Source organism: Zalophus californianus, chromosome 6, assembly GCF_009762305.2.
Source record: "Zalophus californianus isolate mZalCal1 chromosome 6, mZalCal1.pri.v2, whole genome shotgun sequence".
Taxonomy (NCBI): Eukaryota; Metazoa; Chordata; class Mammalia; order Carnivora; family Otariidae; genus Zalophus; species Zalophus californianus.
Genome location: NC_045600.1, coordinates 141,996,832 through 142,014,672, shown reverse-complemented (window position 1 = coordinate 142,014,672; position 17,841 = coordinate 141,996,832). Strand labels below are relative to the sequence as shown.

Genomic DNA, 17,841 nt, shown 5'->3' with positions numbered 1-17,841 from the left:
AGGATAAAAGCTATGCCAAACACTGGATTCACCATTCTGGCTTTCCATCTCCTTCCATATCCTTGGCCAATAACTCTTCACTATGTCCTTCCTAGTTGTTCTTGATAGGGAGTCCGTCTGAACTATCTAACCTAGCATTACTGGAAGCTGATATTCAATAAATGTTAGTTCTCCCCCCTCTATGTCTCACCCCAAGCCTGGGTGATGTTACAGTTAAGGCTAAAAAAACAAAGCAGAACACAAGACATAGAAGAGAAGAAAAAGTACAGAGAAGCTTTAAATGCTTCTAGGCATCAAGACCAGGACAGGCAGGTTTGCATTCATCACTAGCCACCACCCTACCTTTGCTTCATGCTCCGTGTCCTTCCCAGAATGTCTTCCTTCCTCTCTCCCACCTATCTAAGCTCTTTCAACCTGGGATATTATGGGCATTCTTCTATACTAAAAAAATTACAACAATTTCTGTTTGATGTTTTTCTCCTACAGTATTTCCAGTAATGAGTCCTGTACATGTTGCCAGCCCATCTGGCCACTTCCCAGATGCCTTCCCTAGAAACTGCAGACCATCCCACTCTCCTTCCCTGGAAACCCGCTGCAGTAACCATTCACCACACCCTCTCTGTACTTAGGGTTTTGTATAAAGTCTAATCCCCTAGATTCATTAGATAATTCCTTAAGGATCATGGCTCTCCTCAAGCCCCCCTTTCTTCAACAGCTTTCCGAAAATACTTGTATTCACGTATTCTCTGAAAACCAAAGATCTCTTATTATGGGAGTGGGGTTTCCAAACCTTGGGATGATTATCCTCAAGACTCACAGGGTTTCCTGGAAAGCCCTCTCAGGTCCCCTCCCTCTTGGGGAACTCTGTACTATTTCTCAAAAAACTTTGTTGCCCATCAAAAAACAAACAAACAAACAAACAAAAAAACTTTGCTGCCCATCAAAAAAAAAAAACAAAACAAAAACAAAAAAAGGGGAGCCACCTGGGTGGCTCAGTCGGTTAAGCGTCTGCTTCCGGCTCAGGTCGTGATCCCGGGGTCCTAGGATCGAGCCCCACGTAGGGCTCCCTGCTCAGCGGGGAGGCTGCTTCTCCCTCTGCTTCTGCCACTCCCCCTGCTTGTGCTCTCTCTCTCAAATAAAATCGTAAAAAAAAAAAGACTTCCAGCGTTTCCCAAGAAGAGATACTCTGAGGTCTCAAGGCATTCAGCAGAGATCTGCCATGTGTACACTGTCCCCTCCAAGAATCTGGGAAGATGGGGTACTCCACCATGTCCCCACATTCCTGTACCTCAGCTCCAGAGATCTAAGCCAGTCTCAGAGAAGATCTCGGCTAGGGCACTAAAAAGCAGTCTTGGAGGGCACTGAAGTCCAGTTCCCATTCACTAAGTACCTTCAGGGAATATTGCTTCTGCCCAGGGAAAGAGCTGTCTGCACAGCATTGCTGGGCTCCAGGCAGGGGTGTGAGGGGATGGTGGTGTCTGGACATTCTTCACAACCCAAGAGGCCTCGATCCCAACATCTACTCTTCATCCATATCCAATATGGAAGCCTAATTTGAACTGCTGGAGATATCCCCTATATCCAGGAAAGGAAATCGAGACAGAGGAGGGGAGCGGTGGCATCACATCCCAGAGGCAGAGATCCTTCCAGTACCTGACCCAAACAAGACACATGCTGGGCCCATATGAAGAAAACAACATAACTTAAAAAGAGATATGAAAGAAGGCTTGAATAATGGAAATGAATACCATGCTGTCAGATGAGAAAGCTAAAGATAGGGGCTTTTCCAAATTAATTCCTATACTTACTATAATCCCAATCAGAACACCAATGATACAGAGACAGAAAGCACATTAGTGCTTGCCTGGGTCTGGGGGTGGGAACAAGTATGAACTGCAAAAAAGGAACAAGGATCTTTTTAGGGTGATGGAAATGTTTGAAAACTAAAATTTCAGGAGCGTCTTCATAACTCTAAACTGCGTACATTAAATTGCACATTTGAAATAAGTGAATGTTATGGTATATACATTATACCTCAATCAAGCTGTTTTAAAATATGTATCTAGCAAGTTTTACTAAAAGATCATTCCAAATACAAAGCGGACTTGAGTTTTCCATGAAAAGATTTAACAGGCTTTTGATCTTGTTAAAAATAGCTTACCACTTTTTTTTAAATGTGATTTTTTTAAAGTGGCAAATATACAGGTACAAGGTTAAAAACAACAACAAAACTGAACAAACAAACAAAAAAACACAGTGACATCTGGAAGTTTAAAGAATTTCAAACAATGATTCTAAAGTTTCCCTAGAGGCATAAACAAGAAAGAATATCTAAGAAAGTTTTTAAAAGAAGTCTAAGAGGGTTGCTCTGCCAGAAATTAAAGCCACAATCATTAAAACAAGATCATTCTGTTGTAAGGATCAATAAACCGATTAATGGATTATGATAGGTGTATATAGGAACTAAAATAGGCTTTAGTGTGTGTAAAAATTAGTATATAGAGAAAGAACCACAAACTAATATCTAAGAGTTAAATATTCCACAAATGATATTGGGGGAAATTACCTATTTAATTAACCAAAAATTGAGCGGGAAACTAATTCTATACTATATACTCAAATCAATTTCAGGTTAATTTAAAAGTCAAATGGAGAAATTCAAACAATAAAAATTATTTTTAAAATGTAGATTAATACTTAACTAACCTTAGAATAGGGAAGGAATGCATAAACTATGGAAAGAATGGTTAAACTATATGTGGCACCTTATACAACCATTAAAGTTTTCCAGATAATTTTTAGGAACCATGAGAAAATGCTCATGAAATAATGAGAAGAGCAAAAAGCACGATATAAGATTGAATCAGAAGAAGAGCACACACTAAATTTTAAAAATAAGAAAACTGCATATACAGAAAGAATGGTAGATACATCACGATGCTTCTCGATGGCAGAATTACAGGTGAGCTGTTACTTTCCCCGTTGAATTTTTAGGGGTTTCCCCTCATATTTTTCACCAGGAGCATGGGTTTTTTTCATAATCAGAAAAATAAAGACATTTTTTAAAGACACGGTAAAATGAGAATACAAAAAAAAAAAAAAAACAAAACAATCAAATTCAGCCACTAAAAAGCAGCAGCTTCAACATATACATAGATGTTAAATGCGTTTTTCATGCGGGTGATCTATGTCACAATTTTCTAAGTAGAGGAAAGTAAAAGCCACACAAGCGTCTTGCAGGGACAGTGGAGAGGCAAGGAGGGCCCTGGCAGGAGGGTGTCCCCACCACTGTGGGAGGGGAGGCCACCTTCGTCAAACTTGGCTGCCAGCCTGGTCGCTTCCCGAATGAGCTCCCTCAGGGGCCCTGCCTGTGGGCTGCAGCAGGCACACAGAGCGGCCCCATCTAGGCCACTAGGAACTCATCACACCAGCTGCCAACATCCCCAGAGACCAAGCGTGAGGGCTGAGTCACCAACAGACTCGAGAGTCTGGTTTGAGGTTCGGCCCAATCCCAAACCCTCTGAACTACTGTCCCCACAGACTAAGTCAGCACCACCCTTGAGACCGGTCTCTCCCTCCTTCCCCGCCTGTCGTCTGTGAAGCGCCCCTTCCCATTGCCGCCGCCCCCCCCCCGCACCGAGGTCCAGAGGCAGGCAGCTTGTCCCTTCTGCCGTCTGCCCCCTGCTCTTGAAATACTTTTCCTTTCTGCCACGGGTAAGAAATACTGCCTTTTTTCTGCCCACCTTAAAACCATCTCTGGAAAACTCCACCTGCCCTCGGGGCGCCTGGGTGGCTCAGTCCCGACTCTAGATTTCAGCTCAGGTCATGATCTCAGGGTCCTGGGATCCGGCCCCGCTTTGTTGAGCCCTGCATCGTGGGGCTCCCTGCTCAGCGGGGAGTCTGCTTCTCCCTCTCCCTCTGCCCCTCCCCCTGCTCATGTGTGCACGCTCTCCCTCGCTCAAAAAATTTTAAAAAAAATAGAAGTAAAAATAAAATACTGCCTGCCCTCTGCCCCCTGAGACATGCAGCACTGACCAAAGGGAACAAAATGTTTCCCTCTGTCACCCTCATTGTCACACTCTTATTGCCGTTCCTCCGTCCCCGCTCCCCAAACTCCTCGATGCTGTCACCCACCTCTTCTTTGAAACGTGGATACCCCCATCCCTACCTCCACACAAAGCATCAGCTTCCCTCCGTTGGCCACCTGGCCCCCGGAAAATGACGACCCTCCTGTTCCCAAGGAAAAGAGTTGGCCTCTATCCCCCACTGTAGTAATTATTAGTGTATTATTCCTCCTGCCATTTAGTTAGTTCTTAACATGCACCAGGCCCTCCGCTGAGCAGACAGATTCTCCCAACAGCCTACGAATTAGGTAGGATTTTTATTCTGATTCTACAACTTGCCCCAATCACCAGATGTTAAGCATAGTCAGATTTGCCCATAGGTATACCTGACTCCAAAATCTTAGATAAAAACCCAGATTAAACCAGAATTTCCTGGACAGTCGATATTTTTAAGAATCTTCTGAGAAGCATCCAGGTCGAGACCCACTGCACACGACAGCTCACCCCAGCTCCTCAGTCTCCCCATGAGACACTGTTGCCTCAGTATACCCCCAAGAAAACCGTCCCCTGGCTCTTTCCTCCCCAAAGAACATCGTTTCCCTCCACCTCCCTCCCTCCCCCTCGGCCGCGAGCTCCCAGGCTGTCAGAGGGTAGGGTCACATGCTGGCTGTGTTGCCCTCATGCCTGGCATCTGGAGATTGGCTGGGGCTAAGGCTAGGCCTGTGGTCCCCTGCTCCTGGCTGGCACTCCATCACCACCTCACCCCCTTCTATAAATAGCCCACCGCTCACTGGCTGCCAAGCTCTTGGAGCAAGAGTTTCCATGAGGTCAGCTTCCCAGAGCAGCCTCCAGGCACCCAACACCCACACTTACCTCTCCCGAAATCCTGTGGCCTGCTTGCCCCTGCAGGGGGCTGTCCCGGGTGCCGTGTCTCCGCCGGGCAGGGGGTGTGGGCACTTGGGCAGAGGCCTGAGGCAGGGCCTTCCCTGAGCTCTGGGCCCTTGGTTCTGGAGCTTGGCTCAGGGAAGAATCGGGCTTGCTGTCGGCCGTGGGCTCCCCTTTGGGCTTCGGAGGGGCAAATCTCTTCCTGTTGAAAGGCCTAGTTGGCTGGGGGGCCGAGGACGTGGGCTGGCCAGGGGCAACAGGCCCCCTTTCACCTCCAGCCTCACTGGGTACCTTCCCCGAGGGCATCTCTCCAGGTGCCCTGCCACTTGGGGTCTGGGACCCCTCCTCCCCCTTCGGCCTGCCCGCCTGGGTGCTTTCCAGATACATGTCCTTCAGGGAGAAGTACACTTGCTGGTCTGGGCCTGGGACGGGGCCTGGAGCCGGAGCATTCTGGGCCTGCTCTTGAGTGCCTGCAGCTGGAGCTGGCTTCCTGGGGCTATCTGCTCCAGAGGCCCCAGGCCCCCGTGCAACCCTGCCTCTGGGCCGGGTCTGGACCTGCTCCATGTCCGTGGGCCCCTGTGTCCCAGGCTTGTCTGAACCAGGGGCACGGCTTTCGGAAGAATGTTGGCTTCGAGCTGCCTTCTCCAGCTCTGGCTTCCGTAGACCTTGCTTAGGTTCCTCGTCTTTCTTTTTCTTCTTGGCCCCAGACTCCTTTTTGGAGGCTCGCTGAGGCCCCAGCTCCATGGCCTCACAGATGTACGTCAACAGGCCGTGCTCCCCATCCTCCCCGTTCTCAGGGGCAGCCTCCCCATTGGTGGTCACCTCTCCGGGAGCAAAACTGTTGATGAGGCCCAAAGCTGGGCGCTGACCAGGCTCAGCCTCTTCCTCCTGCCAAGCCGCTGGGGTCCCGTCCTCAGCCTCCATGGCGGGGGCTGAGGGCACTAACACCTCATCCCTGCTCAGTCGCCGTTTCCGCTGGAAGCGGTCGGGGCTGAGCTTGCGCAGGGTGTCGGCGTCCCCCACCACCTCCTTCCTTGGCTTCCAGTTCTGCTCAATCTCTCGCATCTTCGCCGCAGCCTTGCGCTTCAGTTTGGCAAACCAGCGCTGGTGGATCTTGTACTCAGTCATAGTGCCAACCTCCAAGACCCCCGAGCAGGACACGATGCCCTTGGTGTTCCGGGCAGAGGCCTGGTAGATGGCCGCATCTTCCTCTTGACACCTAAATGTAGGAGCGCGAGATGCTGACTCTCCCCTCCTGCCAGGTGAGAGGCCCTACACCCTACAACCAGCATCTCCTGGAAATGAGTGTGCTGCCCCGCCCCCTACGAGTCCTCCCCCGCCCCCCCAAGTACCACACCCCACCTCCGATGCCACTGCATCCAACACTCCCCGTTACAGTTGGGGAAACTGAAGCTGGCAACAGGGAGGGAGCTGGCCCAGGTCACGCTGTTCCAGGAGGGATTAGACGTGAGGCCTAGGAGAGCTCCCTTCAGAAGCAGGTGACCCATACAGCCCCTTGTGAAGTAAGGATGACACAGGAGCTTTTTTCGGTAGCTGACCTCATGGAACATGTTTCCATGGGTCGGGACCTGCTCTGGTTGCGCTTCGCTCTCTGGCTGTCAGAAATCCTCCCACCCTGGCCTTAGGAGATCCCAGACCCTGGCAGGCAGACAGCTCACCAGCAGGTTCAACTCAGCAGCAGAAACCTGCCCTCCACCCTAGGATCCCGCCTGGACACCAGTGTCCAGCTGAGCCCATCTCTGCTGGGGCCACAGGACGCCCAGGGGTGCAGAGAGAGCAGGACGGGCCACTTGCCCTCACCTGTAGAGGTGTAGCGTGTGACAGTTGCCCTGGTGAGTGATCTCATACTTCGGCAAACCACAGTAGCGGTCCAGCTCTATGTCATCCTTGTACCAGGTCACCTCTGGCTCTGGGTATCCTAAGAAGGAAGTGGGGTACTGGGTTGCAGGAAGACCAGTTCCAAAATAGTAGAAGGAGAGAATAGGATGCCACAGCTTCCCCAGACCACCTTCCCCCCGTCGCTAAAAGAAAAGGGCTATAATTTGGCTCTGTTTACTTTTAGAAGCTAGCCCATGTCAAGGCAGAAAACCGTTCCCTTCCAGCAGCTGGGAGGCATATATGGAGGAGAAACTTCCTAGCGGGGAAGCAAGAAGTTTCTAGAAAGCCTTGGCTGATAGTAACAAGCCTCCTTCTTTTGGTGTCCTGATCTACATTCTCAACTGCAGTAATAGCTCTATCCTCAGAGGTCTCCCCCCAATAGCCCAACACCAAGAGCCTTCTTTTATCCCAGGTTGCTGAGATGCTGGCACTATTTGCTGACACAGCTAAAACATCCATCCACCCATCCATCTATCCATCCATCCACCCACCCACCCATCCATCCATCCATCCACCCATCCACCCACCCACCCACCCATCCATCCATCCATCCACCCACCCATCCACCCATCCACCCATCCACCCATCCAACCATCCATCCACCCATCCACCCATCCAACCATCCACCCATCCATCCATCCATCCATCCACCCATCCATCCATCCATCCACCCATCCACCCACCCATCCATCCACCCATCCATCTATCCATCCACCCACCCATCCAACCATCCACCCATCCATCCATCCATCCATCCACCCATCCATCCATCCATCCACCCATCCACCCACCCACCCACCCATCCAACCATCCACCCATCCACCCATCCATCCATCCACCCACCCACCCACCCATCCAACCATCCACCCATCCACCCATCCAACCATCCACCCATCCACCCACCCATCCAACCATCCACCCATCCATCCATCCATCCACCCACCCACCCATCCATCCACCCATCCATCTATCCATCCATCCACCCATCCATCCATCCATCCATCCATCCACCCATCCACTCACCCATCCACCCATCCACCCATCCACCCACCCACCCACCCATCCAACCATCCACCCATCCACCCATCCATCCATCCATCCATCCATCCATCCATCCATCCACCCATCCACCCACCCATCCACCCATCCACCCATCCACCCACCCACCCACCCATCCAACCATCCACCCATCCATCCATCCATCCATCCATCCATCCACCCACCCACCCATCCACCCATCCACCCATCCACCCATCCACCCATCCATCTATCATCCCTCCATCTACAATTCCCTACCCAATCATTCACTGCTGTGGGACTGAGTGAGGTGTCTCCCCAGCCCTTTCTCTCTGGGGACTTCCAGCCCTGCCCACAAGGAGAGCTTCCAACTATTAGAGTCACGTGTCCCTACCTCCGTCCCCACCTGGCTGATGGGTCCAGTAATGGACACCCAATCAGCTAATCGAGTCCAGTTATTTGACCTAGGTTTCAGGAATCAGGACCTAGAGACAATCTACCCTTGGGCCTGGAGCTATAATTTCAAAGGGGTGCAGCCCTGTTCTCCACGTGGACCGGCCTGCAGTGAGATGCAAAAATGAAGTTGATATTCAGGACAGAATAAGAGATAGGAGACAGACAGACAGTCCCAACATCCTTCCAAAGACTGGCTCCATTCCTTGCCTGGGCACCGAGGAACTCCTACTTATCAGTCCCACCAGCCTTACCAGTGAACCCTGCTTCATTCCTCAAGCCAACTCCAAATGATTGACACTGTTGATCCAAATTCAAAGACCCCTAGCTCACATTCCCTCCAACATACATATTAAGTGTGTGCTGAGCGCCGCCAGAGGGTTATACAGATACAGAAGCCTGGCCGGCAGGCTCTCTGCTCTCAGGGAACCCACCGTACAGTAGAAAATGTAAGTCAGGGGACACCTACCCCACCCTCCCTGCTGTCTCTGGATCTGCGGTCCACACGTCTGCCCAAAGCTGTCCTCGCTGGACCCCATCTCCTCTTCCTCACCAAGGATGTCTTTCCAACAATTTTTCCTGCTCTTGCCTGCATCAGCAAACTGTTCCCCTCGGTGATACCATCCCCCTTGGCACACAAGCCTGCTGTATGTGTTCTACAGGAACGTTCCCTGCAGGTGCTCTCTGCGCCGTCTTCCTCCCCTCCCCTCCCATCAGGCTTTTGTGCACACACAACACCAGAATTGTGCCCATGGAGGTCACTCATGACTCACACGTCGCCAAATCTACTCGCAATTCTTACGCCTCATCTACTCAATCTGTCGGTGTTGACCCCGCTTCCTGAGACCTTCTGCTCACGCCTTCAAGGGCTCTTCCTGAATCTCGGGCCACTCTTTCTAATTTCCTTCATCTGTCCCCCTCACCCCCGGGGCCTGTGAGTACGAGGTGCCCCAGGGCTCAGGCCTCAGAACCACTCGCCACTTTCTAGCCATAGAACCTGAGGCCCTAATGCTGCCCTCTGGCCGTTAAAGATCTATATGCTCACGACTCCCACATTTGTACATCCAGCCCAGACCTCCCCCCTGGACTCCTGGTTCCTAATTCTGACTGTGTGTCTGACACCTCCACTTGAAGATCTAATAGGTCTTGGACTTACCACGCCCCAGGCCCAGCTCCTCATGCCCCTCTCCAGGACAGTTCCCACATGGCTCGGGTCCACGGCAACTTTATCCTTCTCAGTTGGTTCGGGCCCCAAATCTGGAGGTATTCCTTTATTCCTTTCCTTGTCTCATGTCCACTCCATCAGACAATCCTGTGGGCCCTCCCTTCAGAATATATCCAGAACCTGATCTCTTCTTGCCACTCCCCACCACCAACCGGTCCCCACCATCACCTCATGCCTCAATTTCTACTATAACCGCCCCGGTGACCTCACTACTCCCAATCTGGCTTCTGTTCAGCCCACTGTCCACATAGCAGCCAGAGTGAGCCTTTTCAAGTCAAGTCAGGTCGTGGCACTCCTCTGCTCCAAACACCCAGGAGGGCCCATTTCATGCAGGCCCTCCTGATCCGGGCCCCGCACCCCCCTGCCTCATCGCCCAACACTCTTGGCCTTGCTCGCTGCCCCCCCAGCCACAGGGTCCGACCGGCTGGCCTCTAACACACCGTGCGAGCGACCCACCTCGACTCCCTCACTTTCTGTCCTCACGTTACCGCCTCAGGGAGGCCTTCTCTCCCTCCCTGTATTAAACAGAACCCTCCCTCCCCGCGCCTCTATTCCTCTCATTGTGTTTGGTGTATAGAACGCTTTGCCATCTGACATGTGGTACACTGAGTTTGTTAGACGACGTGCATCCTCTCCAGCCCCCAGTGGGACATCGGTTCGTGACTTATCTGTGTTATTCACTGCTGTGTCCCTAGTTCCTAGAATAGTGCCTGGTCTGGAACCAACACTCAGGAAATATTTCTAGATGAATACACTAAGTGCTCAGGGTGCCAAGAAAGGAGCAAGCACTTGTGGCTAGGATATCAGCAAAGGCTTTATGGTGGGAGCAGCATTTGAACTGGCCGGGAAGGGTGGGCGGAATTTCAGAAAACGTAAAGTTCGGTGCCTGCACCGCCCCTTCACGGCACGAATCATGCCACTGCAGTGCACTATGTCCCTGTCCGTCTCTTCTCCTAGACCCACGCCCCATGTGCGCAGGAGTTCTATCTTCTCTACTGCTGTATCCCCAGCACCTGAGACAGTGCCTGGCACATAGCAGTTACTTAATAAAACCCTGATGGATGAGTGAGTAAAGGAGTGAGTAAGGAAGTGAGTGAACAAACAAGCAGGAGACAGATGGGGACAGCACGCCTGACGTAGGAACCATAACAGTAGCGTGTGGGGGTGGAGAGCAAAGGGCATGCCGGGGGACTGCGTCCAGGAGCAGGGAGCAAAGGGGGCGAGGCTGAAGCTGAGTTGGCCAGGAACAAACTCTGGGCAGCCCTCACTGTAAAGCGAGCCCCATGTTTCCACTGTGAGCTAAAGCCCCTGGTTACATCACTGCGTGTGGCCAAGGCCAGCACAGGTGTCCTCACCATCCTGTGCGATGATCTCATCCCTCCAAGGGCCCGGCTCAGAGCCTCCCGGCTCCATGATCTGCCCAGTAGGGCCTCAGTCCCCAGGGCATCTGAGTCCAGTCAAGCTGGGGCAGGGAAGGAGACATTGAATGGACCCCTCCACCCCAAGGCTGAGGCCTCAGCCCCCATGCCTTCCTCTGGTGCCTCTGCACAATGTGGCGGTCAGCACACACAAAAACAAGAAAGGTCCTTCCCTCCCAGCTGCACACACATGCCTGCCCACGCGTGTGTGCCCACAAGCAGGCACGCACACACGTTCAGCTCTGGCCAGGAGAGCCCACAGCGGTCCCGCAGCCTGTGGCTTTCCCTCTTTCCCCCCGAGACCTCTCCTCCCAGCCAGCAGGCCTGAGTCTGGAACCCAGCTCGGAGACTTGCAGCCTTGTCCCAACCACCCCAGTTTGAGAAGCTTGGGTGGAAGAGATCAATAGTGATGAATATCAATATAGAATTTTCAAAGAGCTTTCAAATACAGTTTCATCTGGCCCTCCTCACAATCCTGTGAAAACAATTCTTCACACTTACTGAGGACTCACTATGTGCCAGGTACTGAGCTGAACATTTTCCTTGTATTATGTAATCATCACAAAAATCCTACAAGGAATGTACTGTTATCAATCCCCAATGTAAAGAAGAGGAATTCGGGGCACCTGGGTGGCTCAGTCAGTAAGCGTCTGCCTTCAGCTCAGGTCATGGTCCCAGGGTCCTGGGATCAAGCCCCATGTTGGGCTCCCTGCTCCCTCTGCCCCTCCCCCTGCTTGTGCTCTCTCTCTCTGTGTGTCAAATAAATAAATAAAATCTTAAAAAATAAAACAACAAAGAAGAGGAATTCAAGGCCCATGAAATTAAGACTTCTGTCCCAAATCATCCAGCTGATGATATGCAGAAGAACCAAATTCAAATCCCTCTCTTCTATAAAACAGGCAGGTCAGGGGTTTTAATCCGTGTTTCACACAAAAGGAAGACGAGGCTCTGGGAAGTGAAGTGACTTAGCCAGAGTCACAAAGCACCTGGCTTCCTTTGCCCTTTACCGATGTTCTTTCCGATGAGGATTCTGGGACCAATAAGTAAATTTCTGTTCCCAGCATTCATTACAGTAGACGTGTTTCTCTGAGAAAGGTGTTTTTCAGGAACTTGGTTCTGTTTAAAGGCTCCGTCACTGCCCAGCGGCTTGCTGTGGCTTCCTCCCCCTGCCCCCAAAGTCTATGCGCACACACCCCCCAACACGGAATCCACAAAGAGTTGAGAAGAGTGGGGGAATGGGGCCGCCATACTGGACAAAGATGGGCAACCTCAAGGAGGACAGTAGCATTCTGGCCAAAGGAGCCCCTGGGGGACACAGCAGCCAGAGGGCTGAGTCAAGGCCTGCTGTCCCCCCATTCACCCCCTCTGAGAGGGGAGAGCCTCAGGATTGTATATTCCTTCTCCAAGACCCCAAGGACTTCTCTCAGAGCTCAGCCAGCCGGAGAACTGGCACAGACTCCTCTCCCTCACGTGGTCTAGGTTCTGACCCACCAGAAAGCGTCACGTGCTCCTGGCAGGGCCCTGATGGGGCTGACTCATCACAGTCTAGTTTAAGGAATGCTACCAGCAGGGCGGGAGGAAGACAGACACATGTGGTCATTTTATCTCCACTGACACAGGCTGGGGTCACTAAGCAAGTCTCACGTGGAGGCCAGTCTCGGCCATAGATCTATCTACCATCTACTTCTCCAGATCAGGAGACCCAGCTCCTATTTCCTTTGTTCTCTGATTTTTCTGCATCCCTCTTCCCCCACCCCTTTCTTCCCCATACAGTCTATATTCTCTCCTTGCTAACTGGAAATGGCTTATTGACTTTGTACTGTAGTGATCACAGAGACCTCCTCCTTAAATCCACTATATAAAACTCAGGTGACCTGAGATGTTTTTATGTGTGGAGGGCAAGGAGTGGGGGAAGAGGAAGTTAGGTACGACAGGGGACTGAGGTACAGATGTTAGCAATAGCTAGAGCCCTGGAAATCTTACAGCCCCAAGTGGGCGTGCTGCAGACCCGAGCATGGCAGGTGCTGCCGAGCAGAAAGAAGACTGTGGCCCTGGTTGGTCATCATGAGACATGGATGTTATCGCAACTGAAGGGGTAAAGGTTTGCTCCTTTGGGTTGGGCTTGAAACAGGGCAAAGTTTCATAATGACATTGGACGTATTGAATAAAATGCCCCAAGATTCTGTAAGTCAGACTCCTGTCTGACTTCTCCAGCATCACTCTTAGAGTCCATGGCTACGAAGGGTAGAATGGAAGAGAGAGAGAAGGGAGCCCTTCTCTGATGCCTGCCCCTCTCAGGCAGCCCATAGCCCCAGCAGCAGCTGCAGCTTAAAGGAATAGGCATTTGGCAAATAGGTACTGAGCGCCTGCTTTGCGCTTGCTCCAGAAAGGCACCATGTGGCAGGCTTGCGCTCTACCCTCGCAGATCCCAGTCTTCCCAGAGGAGTAGAGAAACAGATAAAGCGAGAGATTTCTGTGGAAGAGCTGGAGATGACGTCCTAGAGGATAAGACATTTGCGCTGGGCTTTGAAAGATGAGAAGGAATCTTCCAGCAAAGGAGTAGGTTTCTAGGTAAAAAGACAGAATGAGCATATCACCTGTTTTCACTCTCTCCACTACGCGTACTCTAAGGAGTATTTTTTAATTAAAAGATGTAAAACCACAGGGAGGGGAGAACAGATGAGGCAAGCAATAGGAGGAACAACAGTTTGAAAAGTCGGAAAGTGGATGGACAGTGGAAACAGGCTCTGCAGACCCAGGACAGCTAAACCTTAAGGTAGCAGTGGGGGAATTGAGAGTTACCCTTTGAACACTGGAAAATCCCCCAAAAGGCATAATCGCTGGCAACCACTTGGGGGAAAGGGAAGGAGGAGAGGTTATAAGTTTCGTGAAAAACCATCAGATCTCTGGATCCCCTCACCCCCTCCATGCCACTAGGTACACTCCTTCCCCCCCCCACCCCCACCGCCTCCATGGTCAAAAGGCGAGGATGATTATCTGGAAAGGTAAAACTACCCTGAGGGCAAGCCAGCACAGCTGAGGGCATGACTACTCTACGGGAAACAGAAAAACATAGTAACTGTATGCATAAAATAAATGCTCTCTGATGAGAGCCCACCCAACCTTATCATCTGCGTAGCTCCTGGAAAATCTTTACCCTTCAGGCAAGGTATGGGAACAGTATTCACTAGGGACTCTAGCTAGCCCAAGATGAAGGAATTAAAGAAACTTGCTTTGTCAGTTCCAACAGTGGTTGCCAGATCACCCTACAACGAAGCCTCAAGTTTTCAGGCCCCTCCTGCTGGCTCAGAACTGACAACCAGCTTTTTGACCATTATCTGACACCCAAAGATCCCTAGGTGTCTGAGAAAAGCATATACATAGAAGATTAAGGACCAAAAGAATTAAATTAAAAAAAAAAAAGCAAATTGGAAGGAACTCAAGCTATGCAGGGAGAAGGAAACTTTGAGAAAACTAGCATTACTAGTCTCAGAGAGCCAAGAAAAGATATTACGTTCATGCAGAACAGGTTGACACAGGAAAAAAAAAAATTTTTTTAAGATTTTATTTATTTATTTGACAGAGAGAGACACAGGGAGAGAAGGAACACAAGCAGGGGGAGTGGGAGAGGGAGAAGCAGACTTCCTGCCAAGCAGGGAGCCCGATGCGGGGCTCGACCCCAGGACCCCGGGATCATGACCTGAGCCGAAGGCAGACGCTTAACGACTGAGCCACCCAGGTGCCCCTGAAAAAAAATTTTTTTTAAGGAGCTCTTAGAAATTAAAAACCCAGAGGAAATCTCCCAGAAAATAGAGCAAAAAGACAAAGAGATAGAAGCGGAAGAAAAGGAAAAGAAAAGAAGAGAATGAGTCCAGGGGAGCAGATATCCACATAACAAGAGTTCCAGAAAGAAGGAGGAGAGAAAACAGGACGAACAAACCAACATCAAAATAATCTCAAATTTCTCAGACCTAGAGGCCGTTGGTTACCAGATTGAAAGAGTCCAAGCACACCCCAGGATGAAAAGACACCCATATCAAAATACATCATTATGAAATATCAGAACATTCTTACAAGCTTCCAGGGGCGGGGGGAGGAAACAGTCTCCGGCAAAGAATGAGGAGTCAAATCGTCATCTTGCTCTGAACACTAACATCGGGAGCAAGAAGACAATGCAGCAATGTCTTCAAAATTCTCAAGGATAATTATTTTCAATTAGAATTCTATACCCAGCCAAACTCTCCATCAAGAGTAAAATAAAAAACAAACAAACAAACAAAAAACATTTTCAGACAGAAGTTGTCTAACATTTACTTCCCACGTACTCTGCCTAGGAAGCTACCAAAACAAGAATGTAAATCAAGAAAAAGAAAAATGTGGACTATAGAAACCGGGAAATCCATCACAGGAGAGAGGTAAAGGGAATGCACAGGATGATGGTAAAGGGAGATCCCAAGATGCCAACCATGCATCAGATGCAGAAAGCAACTAAATCACACTGGGGCTGAAAGGCTCAAAGGAGAGACAGGTGGAGAGCTTGTTATCACAATACCCCCATTGTCATACCATGTCTGGTAGAATGTCTTTTTCATGACACTACTGAAGGATGTAGTTCAGCAAAGCCAGAGAAGAAACCAAGAAAAAGGACCATGTGAGACCCAGGAAACTGAATCAAACTCAGGAGAAAGGCAAGGGAAACCTCAGGATAACAGCTGTGTATCTGGCCTAAAAGGCCACCAGTTGAGACAGAACAGAGATGTCCAAGAGAGATGTCTCCAAGGAAAGCAGCTGACAGGAGAACTGATGACAGTGACCTTGCAGGAAACTGTAGTAAGAGGCTATTGGATGGGATAAGAAAGTTTAGCAATAGGTAGCAAAAAAACAAAACAAAACAAAACAAAAAACGAAAAATTAAAGAAAATACTAACTTGAGTAAAAACAGAAGAAAGAAATATAATCATAGTATACTACAATCTTCAGTTATGAAAAATATTGCCTAGAAATAAGGTAAACAGTAAATATTGATTTAAGCAAAAGTTATGACATAACTATATTGAGAAGATAAGTGAGGAGAAACAGAGAAAATTAGGAGAGAGAGAGCTAATTCCCTAACCACCATAACAGGAAGACCAGATAGCATGCAAACCTGAAGTCTTAAAAGTTAGCAACAGTCACATTATTTTTTTTTTTTTTAGATTTTTAAAATTTATTTATTTGACAGAGAGATAGGGAGAGCAGGAACATGAGCAGGGGGAGTGGGAGAGGGGGCAGCAGGCTTCCCGCGGAGCGGGGAGCCCGACGCGGGGCTCGATCCCAGGACCCCGGGACCATGATCGGAGCCGAAGGCAAAACAGTGCCATTAGTACTCAGCATTGTGGAAATGTATACGCTAAACAGCCAAATGTAGACACTAATAGCTAAATGTAGACACTGAGAGCTAATAAATACATTAAATAGCTAAATGTATACACTAGTACTTAAAAGGTGAAAACGGTCGCTTCCGGGAAGACAAACTGGTAGGACAGGTGAACTGTTGTACTTTGATACATGCCTATTAGTATACTTGGAAGACTTACATTATGTATATGTGTTAATTTGATCAAATAAAAATTAATGTCCTTTAAAAAGAAGGGTTAAGGACTTTCTCTATAGGGAAAATAGCATATGTAAGCACAGATTTGTGAAAGAGCCAAGTTTTCCCAGACAACTGTTAGTGCCACAGTCACAAAGCAGGGATAAGCAAGCAGCCTCAGATGCTACAGAGAGAAGTAATATCTCCTCCTCACCAGCTTTGTGCACTTTGGCAAGTCACCTAACCTATTGTGGGTTCCTTCTCCATAAAATTTGACTAATAATAGCACTTACTTCACCAGGTTTTATAAGAATCCAGTGACAATGGAAACAGGTAAATATTGCAAAATGTGTTATGCCACACAAAGGTAAGGGATATAGGCAGGTGTCTGCCATCCCCTGGAACAGACGGGGTTCTCAGCCTGGAGCTCAGAGGGTTCTGGGTAAGGGTGAGAACTGCCTGGGGGAACCCAGTCCCAGAGAAGCTGTTTAGATGGCTGGGGCAGACAGGTCCCCCAGAATCAGGGCATGTCACAGCTGGCAACTACCAATGCCCTTGATTTACTGGGGGGAGAAAAAGGGTGCTCTTGGAGGGAAGCTTGACCTGGGCCCCTTGGTCTGATGGCTGCACGGCTGGGAGGGGCAGACCTGCAGGCCCACTAGCAGGTCAGGCTGGTGCGACAGGAGGTCTGGAGGAGAGGCCATGCTCAGGGCCAGCTTTCCAGTCCTCCCACCACGCCACCCGCTCCCAAGGAGTATCACTCTGCTTCCTGTTCTGTCAAATCCCACCATGGAGCTCAGGGAAATGCGAATAATAGTTGTTTTCATTCCTAACACTTACACGGTACTAACTGTATGCCAGGCACTATTCCAAATGCTTTGCAGGTTTGATGCATTCGGTCTCACAATAATCCTATGAGATTTATACTATCATCATCCCCACTTTACAGATGAGGCGCTGCAAAGTCATGCAAGGTTATGCAACCTCTTCTGTATCACATAACTGGAAAGGGGACAGATCAGCATTCCAGCCAGGCAGTCTGTCTCCAGGGTCTGCAGGCAGAATCACTCGACATCACTGTCTCTCAGGCTTGACACTCCCAAGCGTCAACCCACTCAACTCTAAAATGGGGATATTTGGGGAGACGGCTTCAAAAACCTTTTTCAACTGGAGAGCTTCTTTCCTTGCAGCTAAGATTCATTAGTCGTCTGTGTTTGCCTGAGAGTTAAGAACCTGAAGATAGATTTTGAAGAAGAGCAGGGTGTATATGTGGTTCCAGAATGGGAGGAGAAAGGGACCCCAGCCCAC

At 49.7% G+C, this 17,841-nt stretch overlaps 1 protein-coding gene across 3 annotated transcripts in view; it reads right to left on the bottom strand.

Moving 5' to 3' along the window:
• The window catches only part of ALPK3 (alpha kinase 3), a 50,909-nt gene that overhangs the window by 24,054 nt on the left and 9,014 nt on the right, over positions 1-17,841 (bottom strand). For all 3 annotated transcript variants that reach the window (XM_027570883.2, XM_035728065.1, XM_027570885.2), the window contains 2 exons: positions 6,771-6,888; positions 4,938-6,168 (listed from right to left, as the gene is read on the bottom strand). In XM_027570883.2, the coding sequence (XP_027426684.1) occupies positions 4,938-6,168; positions 6,771-6,888 (1,349 nt within the window). The remainder of the gene's footprint in view (positions 1-4,937; positions 6,169-6,770; positions 6,889-17,841) is intronic.